Consider the following 18,404-nt stretch of genomic DNA (forward strand, 5'->3'; position numbering starts at 1 on the left):
CTGTGATCATCATGTCATTTTTACAGTTTTTATCTTTATTTTCTTTACAAATTACCTAAACAAATAAATAATGTAATAAAAAAGAAAAAAAGCAATTTTTTGAGAAAAAAATCACAAAAACAAAACAAAGTCAACCAGAATTTTTAAAAATCACCAAATATGTTAATGAAAAAAAAAATCACCAAACTTATTTTTGGAAGGTATGTTTTCTTTAAAAATCTGCAGTATACCAAAATAAAAGATGTAATCCCTCCTGGGTGCTTTAAGAATGACTCGACATGCTTCCCCCTTTTTTTCACAGCCCCCTCCCCTCTCATAAATTTCAGTCCCTTAATAATGACAATAAAAAAGTGCTGGATCTAATAATCTGACAATTCGTCCTTTAAACAAAAATACGGTTTATTTTTCCAACTCTAGTCAATCAATTTTTTGATGACAGCATTTGCAAATTTTTCTGTGTTTGCAACTGATAATATTTTTAAAAATCACAATTCATAATTAAAGTTAAGGTGCAATAGAAAAGCATTAAAATAGAGCTCATTCGTCTACAAAGAGGACCCCCTCTGCAGCCCTCATTGTGCCCAGATCCTAAAAACGCCCCTGCATGTAGAGAAAAAGTGATGTGTGTGTGCAGGTCGGTGTCACCTCCTCATAATCCTCCCTGTCCACACGGCAGTGCTGCTCTACTATCGGTGGGCGGAGTCTGCAGGGAGGGGGCCTGCCCGCCGCTTTTAATACAGATGCGCTCCTCCGTGCGCCCTGCGTTCAGCGGCAGAGCGGCGGAGAGACACGGACCGGACTGCACCATGACTGCACCCAGCAACACCTACGATGTCATAGTGGTCGGCGGAGGAATATCAGGTAGGTGGAACATCAGTAAAACTTTATCTTTGTGCGCGCACGGATGGAGACAGAGCGGATTATAAATCCACCTCCTGCTGGCTGCGCGTCGTGTGCGGTGACCAGACAACTGTTGCACAAAATCTGCTCGTGTGTTTGCGGCAAACAAGTGGAGCCGCCGCCGTCCGGAGCTCCATATCACAAACAGAGACTTTTATTTTGGCACAATGCGTGTTTTTTTTTCTCCTTGACATCCATTTTTTCTCCGTCTCTTCCGCGAGGCTTCCTCTCCGCCTGTGCACCGCTGTCTCACCGCAGCAGCCTGTTAAGTAACAGCTAATCAGCCACAGCATACTTTGTATTGCATAAGAGGAGGGCGGGGGCGAGGAGGAGGAGGGGGGTCTCAGAAATTAGTCCTCGTCTGTCAGACTGACATGACATCAACTTGTTTGATTTAAACATCTTTAAAGCTTCATACTTGTTTTTATTTGAGCCAATCAGAGGCCGGGGTGTGATGCTGGGGATGGGTCCAGCAGCGTGCACGTGAATTGCATCTGTTTGAGCATCATTTGTTTTACTATCAGCATCTGATTTGTGTGATGTGAGCTGCTGCTGATGCACTTTGCCTCCCACTTCCTGCAGCACATGTTCATTTCCAGCTCATTATGAGGATGTCTGCATTCTCCTTAAAAACATCAGTGTTTGCGCATCAGAGGAAAACAAGAAAGTCCATGCCCAAAAAAGACTCGTGTGTCCTGCAGCTTCATTTCAAAGTACACTGTTCTGATAAGAAGCGCTTGATTTCCTGTGCAGAAGGGGTGTGTGTATTTCCTGGAATGAGAATATCCCCAAGCAAAAATGTTGTAGTTTGTTGGTCACTGTTGCATTAACCCCTTGAAACCCGAGCAAACTGGCTTGATGTCTTTCCAAATCACAGTGAAAAGGCAATGGGCGTTTAACAAGACATTATTCAAAATGAGCAAATGATTTGTTTTAAACAAAGAAAAAAATGACATGAAAATTAGCACAAAAAAGGTAAAGAATGTTAAATACAAAAGGTGGCCTGAAATCTAGCAAAGCAGAAATAATTTAAACAGCAAGAAAATGATTCAAAATTTTGCATAAAAGAAATAAAAACAATGGGAAAATTACCCAAAAATTAGCAAAAAATGGATAACGAATTCAAAAACTACAACAAGAAAAATACCTGAAAATTGGCAATAAAATAAAGACAACAAGAAAATGACTTAAAAAATGACAAAAAAGAAAAGGATACTAAAAAAAACAATTTTCTTGTCATCTTTCTTGCTGTTTGGGGAGCATCTCATGCCACGTCGCGTACTGCCTTTTTTTTTAAGTATTTAAATGAAACCAAACAAGCTTTCTCTTTTTTCAGAGGTTTTAAGGATTGTGAAGGATCGGTCCAAGAAGGCCGATGTCATCACAGATTCATCTCATGAGTCCAATAAATACAAAAAAGAAATGAATTAGATTGTTCCCATTGTTCAGATTTCATTGTCATACAGCTCAGGAGATAAATATCATTTGCATTCTTCAATTAATTTCCAGTTTCATGCTTTTGTTTTCCCTGGGCTGCGTTTTGTCTCCGTCTGTCTCATGCCTGTCTCTGACTCATAAAAAAGGGACATGAGAGCTGGATTCCTTGTTGATAAAAACAATCTGTTATTCTGCAGCTGGAACATAATAATTAGTTTAAGTGTTGGAGACGCAGAAATATCTGTGTGCAGGATTAGAGTTGCAGAATCACTAAATCTTGTTGTTTCTGCAGTTACGCACAATTTAAAGTTGACGGTTGTGCAGATGAGCCGTCCTTTTGTTTTAGGGTCAAAGTGCAGCTTGAGGTCTTCAGGAAGCATTGTGTGTGATTTTGTGGCTTTTAGCGGTGAGGAACTCAGATTTCTTCCAGCTGAAACTTCTCCTGGTTACTTCAGTGTTGATTGTTCAGGAGGTTTTTACTGGGAGCCGAATTATCCACAGAGATCTCGTCCTCTCCAAAACAAACACACCAGCTGAATTAAACCTATAAAACACTGAATAAAGCAGTTTCATCGTAGAAATCAGTGTTTTTTATATGCTGTTTGGCATGTTGCAGATTGTTTAAGGTCAGAAGAGCATTTATGATACGATCTGATACGACTCTCTGTTTGTTATTGAAATGACCCCCCCCCCCCCCCCCCCCCAGCTAAGACTCTAATATCCTAAAATCCTCAAAAGGTCTTAAAGTCTGAGAATGATCCTCAAATCTGAGAAATATCCTAAAATCCTAGAAATTTGGTGAAATCCTAGAAATCCTGTTCCTGTCTAGATCCAGTGTTTGGTTTGTCCTTTCAGGGCTACCGTAAAAACAAGGCAATCTCTGTAGACAAGGACCTGCTCCTTACCTAGATACAAACAGCTGACTATACACTAAAGAAACCAGACTTTCTATATTTTATTCAATTTCTGAGAAAATATTTCCCTAAATCCGACACACTGGACCTCAAATCTGTTGTGTTGAACTGATGAAAGTGACTGAGCCTCTGCCGTCCTCTCGGTTCCTCCTGCTGGACCGCAGTCCTCTTTCAGTCACACCGACGGGTCCACTGACTGCTTGCCTGTCTGCACGTCGGTCCGTCTCACAGACTGTGGAGAATTTAGGTCAGTGTCAGTTCACATCCCAGTCAAACAGGCAAAACAAATGCAACAGAAACAAGTTAATTTGATCAAATTGGCGCTCAGCCCCCCGCTGGCTTCCTGCGGCCGGCCTCCCTTCCCTTGTGTCACATTAGGATCTTGTAATTACACCGTTTGTTTATACCGCTGCCCTTTACTGGCTGGCAATGAGCTCCACATATAACAATCACTGTCCAATCAAAGGACAGATGAAAGACGGGGGGAGGCAGAGCTCCGTCCTCCCCTCGCTGCTGTCTGGATCGCCCTCTCTCCTGAGATGTGTGTTTCTCCGTTCAAATGCAATTGTCATTTTGCTGCCTGCCAGCCGCCCACCGGCAGGAGCGCGGCCCTCGAGGGGCAGCCAGCACTTTCTGAGAAAACATTAAGCACTTGTGACAGGCTGTTATCAAACCAGCGGCAGAGAGAGGATGCAGAGGAAGACGGGGGAGGAGGAAGGGGGAGGAGAGAACAGGGAGGGAGCGGAAAACAGAAATAATGGGGAAGAGAAAGGAGGAAACCACTTGTGACTGTTTGGGCCCAGCAGCTGCGAATGTGGGAAATCAAACTGGGAAACTGAGAAATGAGGAAGGAGACGGAAGGATGAGCATCTGAGAGCTGACGGCAGAAACACAAACGTGTCTGCGGGGAGAGAAAAGAGGGAACTAGGGAAAGTAGAGCCCCTGACAGAGGTCCTAGCTTAGACCCTGATGTCCTAAAATCCTAGAAAATGTTCTGAAATCATAGAAAATGTCCAAAAAAACCCTAGAAATGTTCTGAAACCACAGTAATGTCCTAAAATCTGTGAAACAACCTAAAATCCTAGAAATGTCCTAAAATCCTGGAATTGTCCTGAAATCCAAGAAACATCCTAAAATCCCAGAAACGCCTGAAATCCCTGAAACATGTACGGGGCCTCATGTCATTTTGCTGAAGTGGCCCCTGAGCAAAGCCAGCTGCGTATCAGTAGATGATTTAGAGAACTTGGCTGCACCTGCTGGACTGCAGGTCTATAAACTCTGCTGGATTCCTGGTCTGCACAGACCTTCAGCAGGAGAAGTCGGCCATAAAGTTAAACGACTATAAAATTACAACATGCTTAATAGAGATCACGGGTCAGTTCTCCTGAGGACGTTTTCTATGTCTGCAGAGCCAAATTACATTTGTGAACTAAATCTATTACAAGAAGACGAGGTTTGTTTTCGACTCGGGGAAGGACAAACGGTTTAAACGCTCAGCGTTTGTGTGCACCTGCTCTGTTATACTCGCATGGATAGACTCACTCTGTAAGATGTTTATACGCTGCGTTTGCTCGTATAAGTTGCCTGAAAGGTGATTTTATTTCCAATCATATTCTTCTACTGCCGGCCTGCAGTGCAGCAAGTTGCCAGATTATCAGGACAAGTATCAATAAATATCTTTCTGTCAGTATTCATAAAAAAAACCAACCTTTTATTGCAGAAAACGCACAAACGTAGGCCTCACACCAAAGTGCTTAAGACCTGCATGTATACACATAAAGACACAACAGTGCATACATGAGTTAAACAAGATTGATATAGAACATGTTTTAAATTTCGTTTTTGCAGACATTACAGAGTTATGCATCAGCAATAGGTGACGCCGCAGCGTCTGCATTAAGGAAAAAAAGAGAAAATGCCAACAAAAATGCTGCTAACCCAGTAACACACACACAGCCAACTGCATTTTTAAGGTTGTTTTAAAACCATCAATAAGGTCAGAAGGATCTGATTCACGCGCCGTTCTCATCCTGAGCTTGTAAAATATCGCCACTTTGATGGTACTTCTGACGTGAGTTTGTGACGCCTAAAGGCGTGTGCATGAAACACGACTCAGCAGAACCTGTCGAGGTGATATTACATGCAGGCGGACTGTTTGTGCCTGCTGCAGCAGCAGGTTAAAACGCTGTCTGCAGTTATGTAATAAAGGGAGTGCGAGGGCGTGTGTAGGTCATGGGGGGGGGATACATGAGCGACCACAGCAGAGACCCCGCCTCCTGTAGAAAACTTTTGTGCGATTTTTAGATCTTATGAATCTTACACAGATTCATTGATGTCGGTAGCTAACGGAGACAGGAGACGGCTCGGAGGCCGCAGGCCTTCATTCAAACACAAATCAACTGAATGCAGATGCCACCATAGCACGTTTCACAACACAAACACACCATGTGGGACAATGAAATGCAGCATAAGATGCAGATGGATTGTAAAAACTGGGACCAGATCTGGATTCCCATCCTTGGTATTTAAGGAAGACTGCTGTTTGTTCCCATCAGTCGTCCTATCGTCTAATGGGACGACTTCCTGAAACCTGGTAGTCTGATCACTGAAACTACTGCACCCATAATGTTGCAAATAAACAAGTAATTGCACAGAAAAACTATAAGTACACACAGACACAGGAAGTTGTTGCAGTGCAAGAGCAGGCGTGTGTGTGTGTGTGTGTGTGTGTGTGTGTGTGTGTGTGTGTGTGTGGGTTTGTGTGTGTGTGTGTGTGTGTGTGTGTGTGTGTGTGTGTGTGTGTGTGTGTGTGTGTGTGAGAGAGAGAGAGATAAAACTGCTGCTTTTTGGAGATTTTATGCTTATCAGCGCCGGGACAAAGTTCAGTTCATATTGTGACGAACAGTAAAGGAGCTTCGAGGCGCCGCCTGCACTGCTGCTGCGCTCTGCTCCTTTCTTTGTGTTTGTGCATAAAAAGACGGATTCACACACAGTATATAAAGTCACGTTTGACTGGAGTGATGTGTGTACGTATGTAGGTGCTTTGTAAGTGCTTTTTAATTAAATTATTTTTATTAATTATTTTTTTAATTAAATTAATTATAAGTGTGCGTGTAGGCTGCTCTTCTTTTGGATGTTTCTTTTTTAAGATGGGTCTGTTGGAATAGTGGTTTGGTTTAGCTTAAACTTGTGAGCAGATGTTTCTGGCTCTTTTTTCTTTTTTCTTTTTTTTACCAAAAAGATGAGGTGAATCTGCTTTGTGTGTGTGTGTGTGTGTGTGTGTGTGTGTGTGTGTGTGTGTGTGTGTGTGTGTGTGTGTCTCTACAAAAACTGAATTATTTCATTTCTTTTGTGTTTTTGTTTTTGTCTTTTCTTGTAACTTTGTTTTTTTTTGTGTGTTAATTTCTTGCTAATTGTTGGGTCACGTCTTATAGTTGCTCACTGCCTCCTCCCCATGTTTTTGCCAGAAATTAAACCAGTTTGCTTGTGTTTTAAAGGGTTAATCATGTAGTAAACTGTGTTTTTGTGCATGTGCATGTCCATGTCGTAGTGCCAGTTTGTTCTGTTGCTCTTGTTATAAACAGAGCTGTTATGTAGAGATGTGGCTGAGAGCCAGACTGCAGCTCTGCAGACAGACAATAGAGCCAACACACACAAACACACAGATGTGATGTGTGTGAGAGGCGTCTCTCCTGTATCCTGGGTCATAACTTCTCTCTTTAGGTCTTTGTTCACTTTTTCTTTGTGTGTGAAAGTTGCAGAGTCTGCAGGGCACTTCTGTTATGAGGTGACACTGTGCTCTTTGCTCAGTCTCACTGCAGCTCTTCAGGACGTTAAGGTGCACCTGCTGAGTCTGCACCGTGAACCGTCGGCGCTTTCAGTTAAGCTGAACTCGTGTCATAAAACAGCTTCTCCGTCTAATTACTATCAACACGTCTGCAATCGTGGAACTCCACTTTCTCCGTCCAGCTGTGCAAACACCAGGAGCTGTTGGCGGAGCTGTGGGATATGATGGTTAGACGGGCGGCTCTGTAATTGTCTGCGTGCCTGAGCCTCCGTGTTTGCCTGGTGTGCAGCAGGTAAAGAAGCCATGAGAACTGTGCAGCTGTAATCTCAGCTGTGTTAATCTCATCAATGATGACACTGATTGTGGAAAAAAAGAACATGTAGCTGATGGATGTTTGCTCAACACAAAGTCCTCGTCTCTCTGTGGGAAATGTTCACATTTTCCTTTCAGGCTGAGTGATTTTTCGGCTGTTATCTCAGTGCACGGCCTCTGAGAGCCGTATGTAATATTTGCATGAAGGTGGTTTAATGCAGCTGATGGTGGTGACACCCTTCAGAGTTCATGCAGTCCTGAGATTAACAGTTTACGTAGGGCTGGTTTATATGGCTTAAAAAATAGTATTGCAATATTTTAAGGCTGTACCTTGATACACGATATGTATCTTAATATTTTAAAATCTTTAGACTAATAAAAATAAAAAAATATTTAATGAACTGCAGTTACAGTAAGGTTAAATAAAGCAGCAACTGGCATAATTTAATTGAATAAAATACTGTTATAATAAAGTTCAATAAAGTACTGTTATAATGACGTTAATAAAAGTGGGAAGTGTCATAGTGAAGTTCAGTAAAGTACTGTCATTATAAAGTTAATATTCTGTGAAAAACTCAAATTGTTCCACGTGGTTCTGCTTTGCGTCGCCACACAGAGGAAACAGTTTCTCATGTTTCTCTGCAGCCTGCACTCTGTCACATCCGTCTGTCTGCATTTCAAGCTGTCGTGTAATTGTCGTCAGTATTGCTCCTCAGTTTGTTGCCCGAAAACAGCCAATCAGTGTCTCCGTGCCGAGAACACGAGACAGGCAAAATGTGATTGCTGCGTGTCTCGTAAATGTCTCCCCCCCTCGGATCAATACGGAGCCTTTCAGGGCTCTGATTCAAGTGGCTCACTTGTCACTCAGCTGGTATTGAATTTTTTTGTTTGTGTTCCTGTGAAAAGAACATTAAGCTACACACACACACACACACACACACACACACACACACAGATGTTTTCAAAGACCATAAAATGTCACACACTGGCAGTATTTAGCATCTTGGCATGTTTTATTTAACACTTTCCCGTCACGGTGAGCAAAATGTGACTCCTCTCAGAGGAACACGCTCACAAAAATCCAGTTTTCATTTAAAGATTCAGGCCTCAGAAGGCAGCGAAGGTTGTGAATTTGGGTAAGAAATAATATCCAAGGAGAAAAAAAAGCAAAAATTGGGGGAAGTTTTATAACAAACATCTCTCAGTGGAATCGCAGACATCTCGCAGCTGCATTTTCTCCAAAAATTGTAAAAATATTGCTCCGTTTTGCTCAAATCTGTAATGGAGACCTGCCTACTGTCACATCAGATAAACCTTTGCACTTCTGTAAAACTGAAGGTTTAACAACCATAAATCGATTCATTTATTTGAACTAAAATTAAAATCCTTTCAAACAACAACACAAACAACAACACACGTGACACGTTAAAACCAAAAAACAATATAACGTTATGTCCCAAGGACTTTTTTTTTTTTTTTTTTAAGTCTGGCATAATTAGGGACTTTTGTGCAGCAGTGAGTCAACTCTCTTTGGCCTCCGACTATATATACAGTTTATATATCGATATATACATAATCACGAGTGGTGTATATGGAGGATGGCAGCCAAAGGTTTTCCTCAATACTAAAATCAATAGAACAGATAATTGTATTGATAAATATTTGTGCTTGGATGCCTTTGTGTTTGTGTCTGAGATTTTTGTGACTATATTTGTATTGAAATTGAATTATTGTCAAAGATAGCACAGATTTAGTCCACACACACACACACACACACACACATTACAGTTTGTTCCTGCCAAGTGGCTCCATCTTAACAATTACTGTTGTCAAGGAAACCGTGTCTGCCCCTATCTCTTTTTCCAGCACAGAGGGCAGAAGATGAAAAGGTGTGTGTGTGTGTGTGTGTGTGTGTGTGTGTGTGTGTGTGTGTGTGTGTGTGTGTGTGTGTGTGTGTGTGTGTGTTTGTGTTTGTGTTTGTGTGTGTGTGTTAGTGTGTGCACTGCATAGCATTGGGAATCTATAAAAAAAAGCGTCCAGAAACTCACTCCTGACTGTCGAGCACTTTCAGGTCAAACACATAAATGAATAAGTGTTTCTGAAACTTTAATTCAAGACTACAAGCTATAAAAAAATAAACACAGTCAGTATTATTTTCTTTTCCTGTCAAACATCTCAGAGAGAGACTAGACAATTAGGTCAACCGGAGCCCCAAGGTGCTGCTGTGGTGGAGAGGAGGGGTGCAGCGGTGGGGGAGCAGGAGAAATAAAGAAACAGTTAACTGATAAGAAATAGGAGCAGCGAGATGGAAGGAAAGATGCGACTGTACTAAAATCAGAGAGACAAATTCTCCTACATTACAGCACTGAACACTTTTGCATTGCCAAATTCTGACATTAACAATTCTGCAGTGTCAGTTCTCTTATATTATTGCACCAGATAACTTTGCACGGTCGAATTGTTCTACATTGCTGCACCAAACAATGTTGCACTTCCAAATTATCCTTCATTATTGCAGAAAACAGATTTATTCTGCCATAGTCTCTTATATTATTTCACCAAACAAATAAGATGTGCCAACTTCTACATTATTGCGCCACACAATTTTTGATCTGACAACTAATCGTACATAATTGCACCAAACAATTTTTCAACACCAAATTCTCCTGTTTTGCAACACACAATTTTGCATCACCAATTCTCCTACATTATTGCACCAAACAGTTTTGCTGTGCCTTTACGCATCCAGTTTGTTCTTGTTCTTTGTGTGTTTTTAGTTTCAGATATTGTACATTATGCAGCAGTCTTATATCAAGCAATTAGCAACAAGGAATACCTTAAAAAAGTACAGCTGCTGAAATAGAAATATGTATTTTTTAAGGTCCAACATGTACAAATATGCAATAACTTAACTCCACCTGAGAGAAACATATGTGTATTATGTGTATTATTTATCAAGTAATAATAATCTTACTTGCAGAAAGGTTTGTAAAAATGAAAGCAGTTAAAATTCATCAAACACACTTCTACGGAAATGAAAAAGAGATGGACAGATATAAACAGACACACAAAAGCTGGATTATTAGCAGCTCAGTGAACTTGATGTTTAATGAGCACAAAGCCTCAACTCGCTCTCCGCTTCCTGCTTGTTGCCATACAATTGTCACATTTTGTGTTTTGCTGAAATTTACTCTCATTCTGTGTGCACACACTTTATGCTGGTCATGCAACAAGTCAATATTCAATATAACTGCACAAATTGGCACCAGGCTTTGTGTCTCGTTCACACTGTGTGACCTATAGATGTGCAGCCCAATCAACCTCCCCTATCATATCTCCTCCCTGCTCTCGTCTGATCTCTCCTTAAATGCATATGCACAAACGAGGGAGATGCACACCAGCTGCGCCTCAGATGACAAGAAGACACGCTTCAAGGCGGCCATATCTGTTTCATAAATATCAAGCATGTCTTTAGGTGCAAAACGCCCCCAACAACACAGGAGATCTGGCCCAGAGTGAGGAGAGCAGGAGGGGAAATCTCTCTTTGATTCTCCATGGTTTCCACCAAACACTGGCTGACCTTTTTCCTCCGTTTGTAATCCCTTCAGGCACATGTCACTGCTGGGAGTGAGATGGAAACATTTAAGATGAATGAAATGTATCATTTAATGTTCCTGATTATCTGATAACAGGGTGCAGCAAAGTCCACTTGAAGACGCAGACGCCTCCGCTGCACCTGGCAAATGTTAGTGTGGACGGCTGGACGTGTGCAGTTTTCTTTCAGCGGCTTGACAGTGTAACTACGGAGACACGCAGGACTGCACATGTTTAGCCCGTGTTTTTTCTCTCTACATTGACAAACTTCAACATTATTTCACCAAACAATGTTGCCTTGCTAAATTCTCCTACGTTATTTTGCCAAAACAATTTTAACTGCCAAATTCTCCTACGTCATTGCAGCGAACGCGTTTGCATGGCTTAATTCTCCTACATTATTTCACATAACAGTGTTGCATTGCTAAATGCTCCTGCATTAGTCCACCAAACAATTTTGTGCTGCCAAAATCTTCTACATTATTGCAAATAATGCACCAAATTCTTCTACATTATTGCACCAAACAGTTTTGCATTGCTAATTTCTCCTACATTTGTTCGCCAAACAGTTTCCTACTACCAAATTCTCCTACATTATATCATATTATAAGAATTTTGCACTGCTAAATTTGCCTAGATTATTGCAATAAACATTTTTTGCTGCCAAATTCTCCTACATTATTGCACCAAACATGTCTGTGTTTATGTGGTTTCTCTTTCAGCTGCTTGGCAGTGCAGCTGACACGCAGGACTTCAGGTGTCTGCTCAGTGTTTTGCTCGCTGTATATGGAAACACAGATAAAGCATTGGCTTTGACAGTTTGTTTCTCACCAGTGCTTTTTTTTATTTCCATTACAAAAAATCCTGGAGTCCAAGCGCACTATCACATTTTTCTTTCTTTTTCTTTTGGTCTGTCTGTTTCCCTGCCGCATGAGCTGAATTTCAATCCGCCGCTGAGTCTCTCCTCTCAGCTAAAGTTCAGTTCAGGAACAGTCTTAGCATGTTGATTTTTCCAGCCGTGCGGCTCATTCCTCCTCTTCACTTCATGGTGGGGGGATGGAGATAAACAAAAAGGGGAACGCTCAGCCTGAATCCTTTGAAGCGATGAAAGCTTCATGCTGATCTATTAGTCGTATTTACACAAGGCTTTTTTCTATAGGGAAAATTATGTCTCCATTAGGACAAACAAGCTCTCTGATCAAAGCGATATCTCAGCAGGATGCTACTGTTTGCAGTGATTGCTGTAGGCATAAACAAGAGATGCGGACAGACACTCTTTGTTTTCCAAGACAGAGACTGACCTTTTGGGCTGAGCGCAGGTAATAACATCAATTTAACGGGCTGAGATTTGTGAGCCTCCTCTGGTCAGGGCTAATGCTTTCTCCAAAGCCTGGCAGGGTGGGCGTGTTTGTCGGGGAGGGAGGACTGAAGTTGGGTAATTCGGGACAAACTCTGTTTAAACTCACGTAAAGCTCACTCGCTTCAGAGCTTGGCAGGATTTGGAAGGAGAGAGTAAGATGGGACAGTAAGACGGGAGATTTAGGAAAACATTTGCACAGATGTGGGAGCCTGCTGAGAGAGGAGCTCTGAGCTGTTGATGCACACTGGCCAGAAATATATGGACATCCACAAACTTTTGTGAACTTTTGACTCGGGGCTGTTTTTCATGGTTTTAAAGGAGGGCTTTTATCATATAATTGTGTTTTGATAACATTATTATGATAACAGTGTGCAGAAAACTGAGTATATAAATTAAACTCAGTTTTGTTTTGCAGAAGTTTACGTGCCTGCACAGAGCACCAAACTCAGCTCTATCCAACATCTTTGGATGAAAAGTGTAATGCAATGTGCTGTTTGGGGACAGACAGTGTTAGGTGACTCAGAGTTGTGACACTTTTATTGCTTGGATTGGCTTAAACTCGTTCTGTTAATGATTATCAACTGTTTCAGCAAATATCTGATTCTTTGATTAAAGACATTTATGAGGATAAAACCATAAAGTGGAGAGTCACGTACATTTCTCAAATCTATTTCCTAACACAGCGACCCATTTGCCAGAATAAATGTTGTCACTGTACATTTCTGCAAATATCAAATATCTTAAAATTGTATGCTGTTATGTAACAGATACATTAATACTTAACCCTTTTTTAATGTTTCAACAGTGCTGTGAATAATAAAACAACCCTTGGTTAGGGTTAGGCTCGGGTTAGTGGGTTAGGGTTAAGGAACTGGGAAAAGGAAATGCAGTGACAGTTCACAAAAGTAACCCCATGTTTGGTGGCACAAATTCCATTGGAAACAGAGCGCTGGGTAACGAAAAGACATCAACATTTCCTGGCACAAACACTGCCTGAAATACAGCCATTGTTCACCACAAAAACAGCTGGTGTTGGCACTTATTGATCGGGGAACAGTGGTCTGCAGTTTGGCCGCTGTTGCTTAAAATCTGTAACGTTTGGTTGCATAAATGTTGCTGGAAATGCAGAGAAGGTCACTGAAAAATCCCCATATGTGTTGGCACAGAAATCACTAAAATCTTTGCAATTGATTGTCAAAAATCAACCATGTCTTGCACAGAGTTTCACTGAGGTGACACACCATCCACCATCCCCTCCTGCAGACAAAGCTCATATACTATGTCACTTTAGAAATGTTAATATGATTTTTGTGAAATGTACATTGTAACATCCCAATGCAATGTCATGTGCAACAGCAGGTGGTTTCTAAAGATTACACTGTTGGTACAATCGGCAGTTAAAAACCAGTGAACTCTTGGATTCTGTGTATATTTAGAGTGAATTCAGCTACCATCTCACTTCTGACTTGCTTCTTTTCCTGAGCAAGACCAAAGCTCATGAATATTGCAGTATGAACCCTCTGAAACCTGCATTGACATCAAGTATTTAAATCTTTGGAGACCATGTGGGAAAAGTTGGTAACGCGGCAAGAAATTTGTAGATTTAGAAAAAAATAGAGAGAGAGAGAAAGCTCTGGGAAAATGTTCATTTAATTATATATATTTATTATAGTATATATTTGACTTTATAATTAGCATAATCATGTTTTTAGAATTATGTTATAGAATTAATATTTTTATCGTCAGCACTTTTTCAGGTAATTTAAATTTTTTAAAAAGCATTTTATTTTGTCATTTTTTGTAATTTTCTTGTTTTATTTTTTAATTAATTTTTTTTTTTTTTAAATTTAAAATGCAAATTTATGTACTTTTTTGTGCAATTTTTGCTGTTGCTCATTGCCTTTTTTTCCCTAAAATTAATCATACCAATTTGCTCAGGTTTCAAAGGGTTAGGAGCCATCTGCCATGCCAATCTGTTAAATTAGAAATGAAAGCCATATCATAAACCTAAATGGCTGTTGCGTTTATATTTTAAGCAACATTGCAGATATCATTACAAGAAAAAAGCAAACAGTTCCTCCCACTTGGCAACTCTGTCGGATCTCCGACTGCGCGCCAAGTTTTATCGTCCAACATCAGTGTTTGACCTCAGTTGCGCTTTCGTGGCTGAATGGGATCAAACCGCTGCAGCAGAAAACTTTCCAAGAAAAGTGGAGCCTGTTTGAAGCCCATGCTTTTGAAATTGAAACGTTTAGGTGTCCACATACTTTTGTCCATGTGTTTTATCAGCAGTGAGTGGTATCTTGTAAGTAACCACTCATCTCTATCTTATAGAAAGCGCTCTTTGTGGGTTTGAAACGTCTGCTGCTCAGTGCCATGGATCCGTATGCTGCACGTTAAGCCTCTGCATGTGTGTGTGCATGCCTAAGTGCATTTACGTTATGTCTTATTGAATTACAGTTATGGCAGGGATCGCTGGAGGTCAGTGTGTGAAAAGCTGTTTTTCTGTGGTCGGTCAGTCAGGAAGTCAGCCGGCGTATGTGGAAGTCATGCTCTACTCTTTGCTCTGCCCTCTGTTTGCGCTCACATGACCAGCAGGTCAGCTGGTTTGTGAATTGTTGTGGAAGTGTTTCCCTCCCTCTTTCTCTCTGCAAAAATCCTCCCCTCCCCCCCTCCGTGCTCCCATCTTTCCCATGGCTTTCTCAATATTCAGCCAAGTCATTCGAAAGGCAAGTGTTAGGTACTTAATCCTTCACTTAATCCTTTTTCAACAAAGACCTGTTGTACAAGAAAAAAATAACATGCAATATAGAAGAATAAAGGAACAATCCAAACAGACATAAATATAACTGTGTGCTGATTTACAGAAGAAAAACACTTGTTTCTTATTAGTTTTTAAACTCGTCTTTTGTCAGATTTTCTAAATAATCCTCTCTCATCCATCTCTTCTGTGAGAAAGTTACCTAACCAAGAAAGCCTCACAAAAGACCGAGTGAAAGGTTTCTTTACGTAAGGTGTGGCACGGAGCCTTTCTGTCACCGAGCCTGACAGACCGTCTCCGCTCTGCAGCTTTCCTGTGAGAACACCACAATTTCACCCAGAAACAATGTCACATTTTATGTTTCTGCAAAGCACAGATACATTACAGATTTGTACATTATTATGTAGCAGATTCACTGAAACTTCACATTTCTTCACCTTTCAACACAACATATTCTAATAGAACGGTTTGTATCATATCTTATGAAAATGAATGCACAACTGTTCATGTTAAATCCTACAAATTAGCGCCCCAAAAACGACGATACAACCTTAACGCACAGTTAGAGAAGGGAGGTACAGGCATGGAGGTTAGGTTTAGGCAATTATAATTGCTATGGTTAGGTTTCAGGAAAGAAGCTCAGGGTTGGGGGGGTGAAAAGGATATCTGTCATTCTGTATTTGCACTCCTGTTGATCTTGCTCAATAGATTATATGGAGGAAAAAACAAAGAAAAGAAGCACAGTTGTGCATCTTTAAGTTAGTAAAATCATTGTGGTTATGATTAGGAAAGGAAACATGGTGAGGACGTACCTCAAAATAGCTCAGAGTTAACTGAAAGTTCACAAGGTTCCCAACACGTCTCCGTGAGAAAGTGGGTGTGTTACTTTTCGCAGAAAACGCATTAACCATCTGTGTGAATACTGTTCAACAATGCTGTAGTTAAGGTGTGGTTAGGTTTAGACATAAAAACTACTTTGTGATGGTTAAAATACAGCTATTTGTAGTGTCACTATCACTACAGGAAATGCAGTGACAAGGTTCTAAAAAAATATCGATGTTTGGTACCTAAAAAGCTGCTGGAAACACAGCAACGACCTGCAAAAAGACCAACTGCTTTTGTTGTTTATTGCTCTCCAAACAGCGTTGACAGTCAGCCCGTAGCTCATATATCATGCAACTATAGAAACGTTGATATAAGGATGCAGAATGAAACATGCAAAGGTAACATATTCATGGTTTGCAGAAATGTACAATACCAACAATTTCTGAACTGAGGAGTTGATATAAAAGAAAGGAGTGGCACCTCACCAACATTCACACATTTCAAACAGACATCATGATACACCAGCACACGACAGTCATGCATGATCAGTATACAAGTGTGTTCTTGCCTTTGTGTAGTGCAGAAAGTGTATTTCATGCGTCCTCACTGACCTCTCTGTTTCTCTCTGTGTGTCTGCAGGTTTGAGTGCAGCAAAGCTGTTGAAAGCCAACGGGCTGAGCCCTGTAGTCCTGGAGGCCAGGGATCGCGTCGGCGGTCGCACCTTCACTGTGCGGGTAAGACCAGGACAACTAACAGATGCTGCTATGAAAAAGGGACTTTTTGTGCAGCAGAATTCAGTTGTGCTACAAGTTTTATTATTAATAATAACAGTGATCATAATGAAAAACTTACATCACAACCCCTCCTCCTAACATCGCCAAAACACTCCCACCATGCACTGCCTGACTGCCTCTCCTGCTCTCCATAGACAATAAAAAGCATTGAGATGCCGTCCGTCACCAGACTTGATGCAATTGCACCGTAATAGTAATAGTAATAGTATGTACTTTACCTGGTGAGCTCACAGAGGCGCCCCTTTACTTTCAAACTGTTGTTAAACTGCATTTGCATAAAGTATACTAGATTCAACTTAATGCCAATGAGTCCGTCCACAGTGATGCACTCGGCTCAGTAAATTTGGATGAGGCTGTAAAGTGAAGCAATTTTGTTCTAAAATAAAACACGAGTCAGCAGTGGCGTTACCAATTTCGTGTCTCAAATATTTTCAGAAACACATTTTAGTGGATAGTTTAGACAGAATAATAGAAGTTTTATAAACAGGCTGCCATATTATTTCCTGTTTGAAATGGCGAGCAGAGAACCAGAGACAGCCCGTTTATCCAATCAAGTGCATTCTCCAACAGGGTTTGTCACCAGTTTGAACCCCATCAAGCAGGTGGTTGAGTGGAGCAGCACATCCCCAAGCATCCTTGCAGGATCTGGTGGAAATGTATCGTTATACCTTACTGCAACGGCCCGGGTCTGAGTCCAGACTGGGACCTTCGCTTCATCTTGTCCCCTCTCTCCGCTGCCTTTCCTTTCTCTCAGAATAACTCAAAAATGAATAAAAATGCCAGATAATATTATCTTCAAACAAATAATTGAAACTAACATGTATAAACTATAATTTATTTATAAAAATTTTGGGGAGATATTTTGCATGAAACAGTGCATTGCAATTGTTGAGCCTATTTTTAATAAATGCATGCACAAATCCTCTATATATCCTGGAAAAAGAAAAGACATTGGCAATATTGTTCAGTAAATAAAAAAACGTTTTTTTAGTGATGTTGCTTAAATTTCCTGGAAAGTTAAATCAGAGTCCATCAAAACCAGATTTTCAAGATTTATGTGCTGTAAGGTGCTGACATAGTGTAATAAGATAGTTAATCCTATCCTTAGCTGCAGGTTCAATATTTATTTTAGATCTTTTTAACAACAAAAAAAACATTGTTTTGATTCAGCTCGAGGAATATTTGGGTCATCCACAAACTGGAGTCGAGGGAGTCGATCTATTACGATCAACAGCTATGTAGAGTTGGGTGTCATCTGCATAACAGTGAAATCAGTAACGTGAATATCAGTAACTATCCCGTGTGTCAACATATGAAGACTGAAAACAAGTGGACCCAGGACAGAGCCTTGTGGTACTCCATGTGTAATTTTTCTAACGAAAGGCTTTATAATGATATCATGGGATGGACTGAAACTTTCTCAAACCTATCACTGAGACTTTTGTGATAAACAGCATACTTCCCAGTATTATCTGAAACATGAATGCTTTTTCTTATTCGTCTGTTTATGTTTTCTTTTTCTCTTTTTTTCAGAATAAGGAGACAAAGTGGGTCGACCTGGGCGGGGCTTACATCGGCCCAACTCAGAACCGCATCCTCCGATTGGCCAAAGAGTACGGCATTCAGACCTACAAAGTCAACGAGCAGGAGAGCCTGGTGCATTACGTCAATGTGAGTACTATGAACCCAGACCACTATGAACTATAAGGAGTGTGGCGGA

General features: G+C 40.8%; 1 protein-coding gene across 1 annotated transcript in view; it reads left to right on the forward strand.

Annotated features, from left to right (window-relative positions):
- The first annotated feature begins 705 nt into the window (after positions 1–705).
- The window catches only part of maoa (monoamine oxidase a), a 38,419-nt gene continuing 20,720 nt past the window's right edge, over positions 706–18,404 (forward strand). Inside the window, exons 1-3 of the mRNA XM_088083751.1 lie at positions 706–861; positions 16,530–16,624; positions 18,218–18,355. Of these exons, the coding sequence (XP_087939877.1) occupies positions 741–861; positions 16,530–16,624; positions 18,218–18,355 (354 nt within the window). The 5' untranslated portion in view covers positions 706–740. The remainder of the gene's footprint in view (positions 862–16,529; positions 16,625–18,217; positions 18,356–18,404) is intronic.

The sequence above is a fragment of the Plectropomus leopardus genome, chromosome 10 (assembly GCF_026936395.1).
Source record: "Plectropomus leopardus strain MGB_pleo_1.0 chromosome 10, ASM2693639v1, whole genome shotgun sequence".
NCBI lineage: Eukaryota > Metazoa > Chordata > Actinopteri > Perciformes > Serranidae > Plectropomus > Plectropomus leopardus.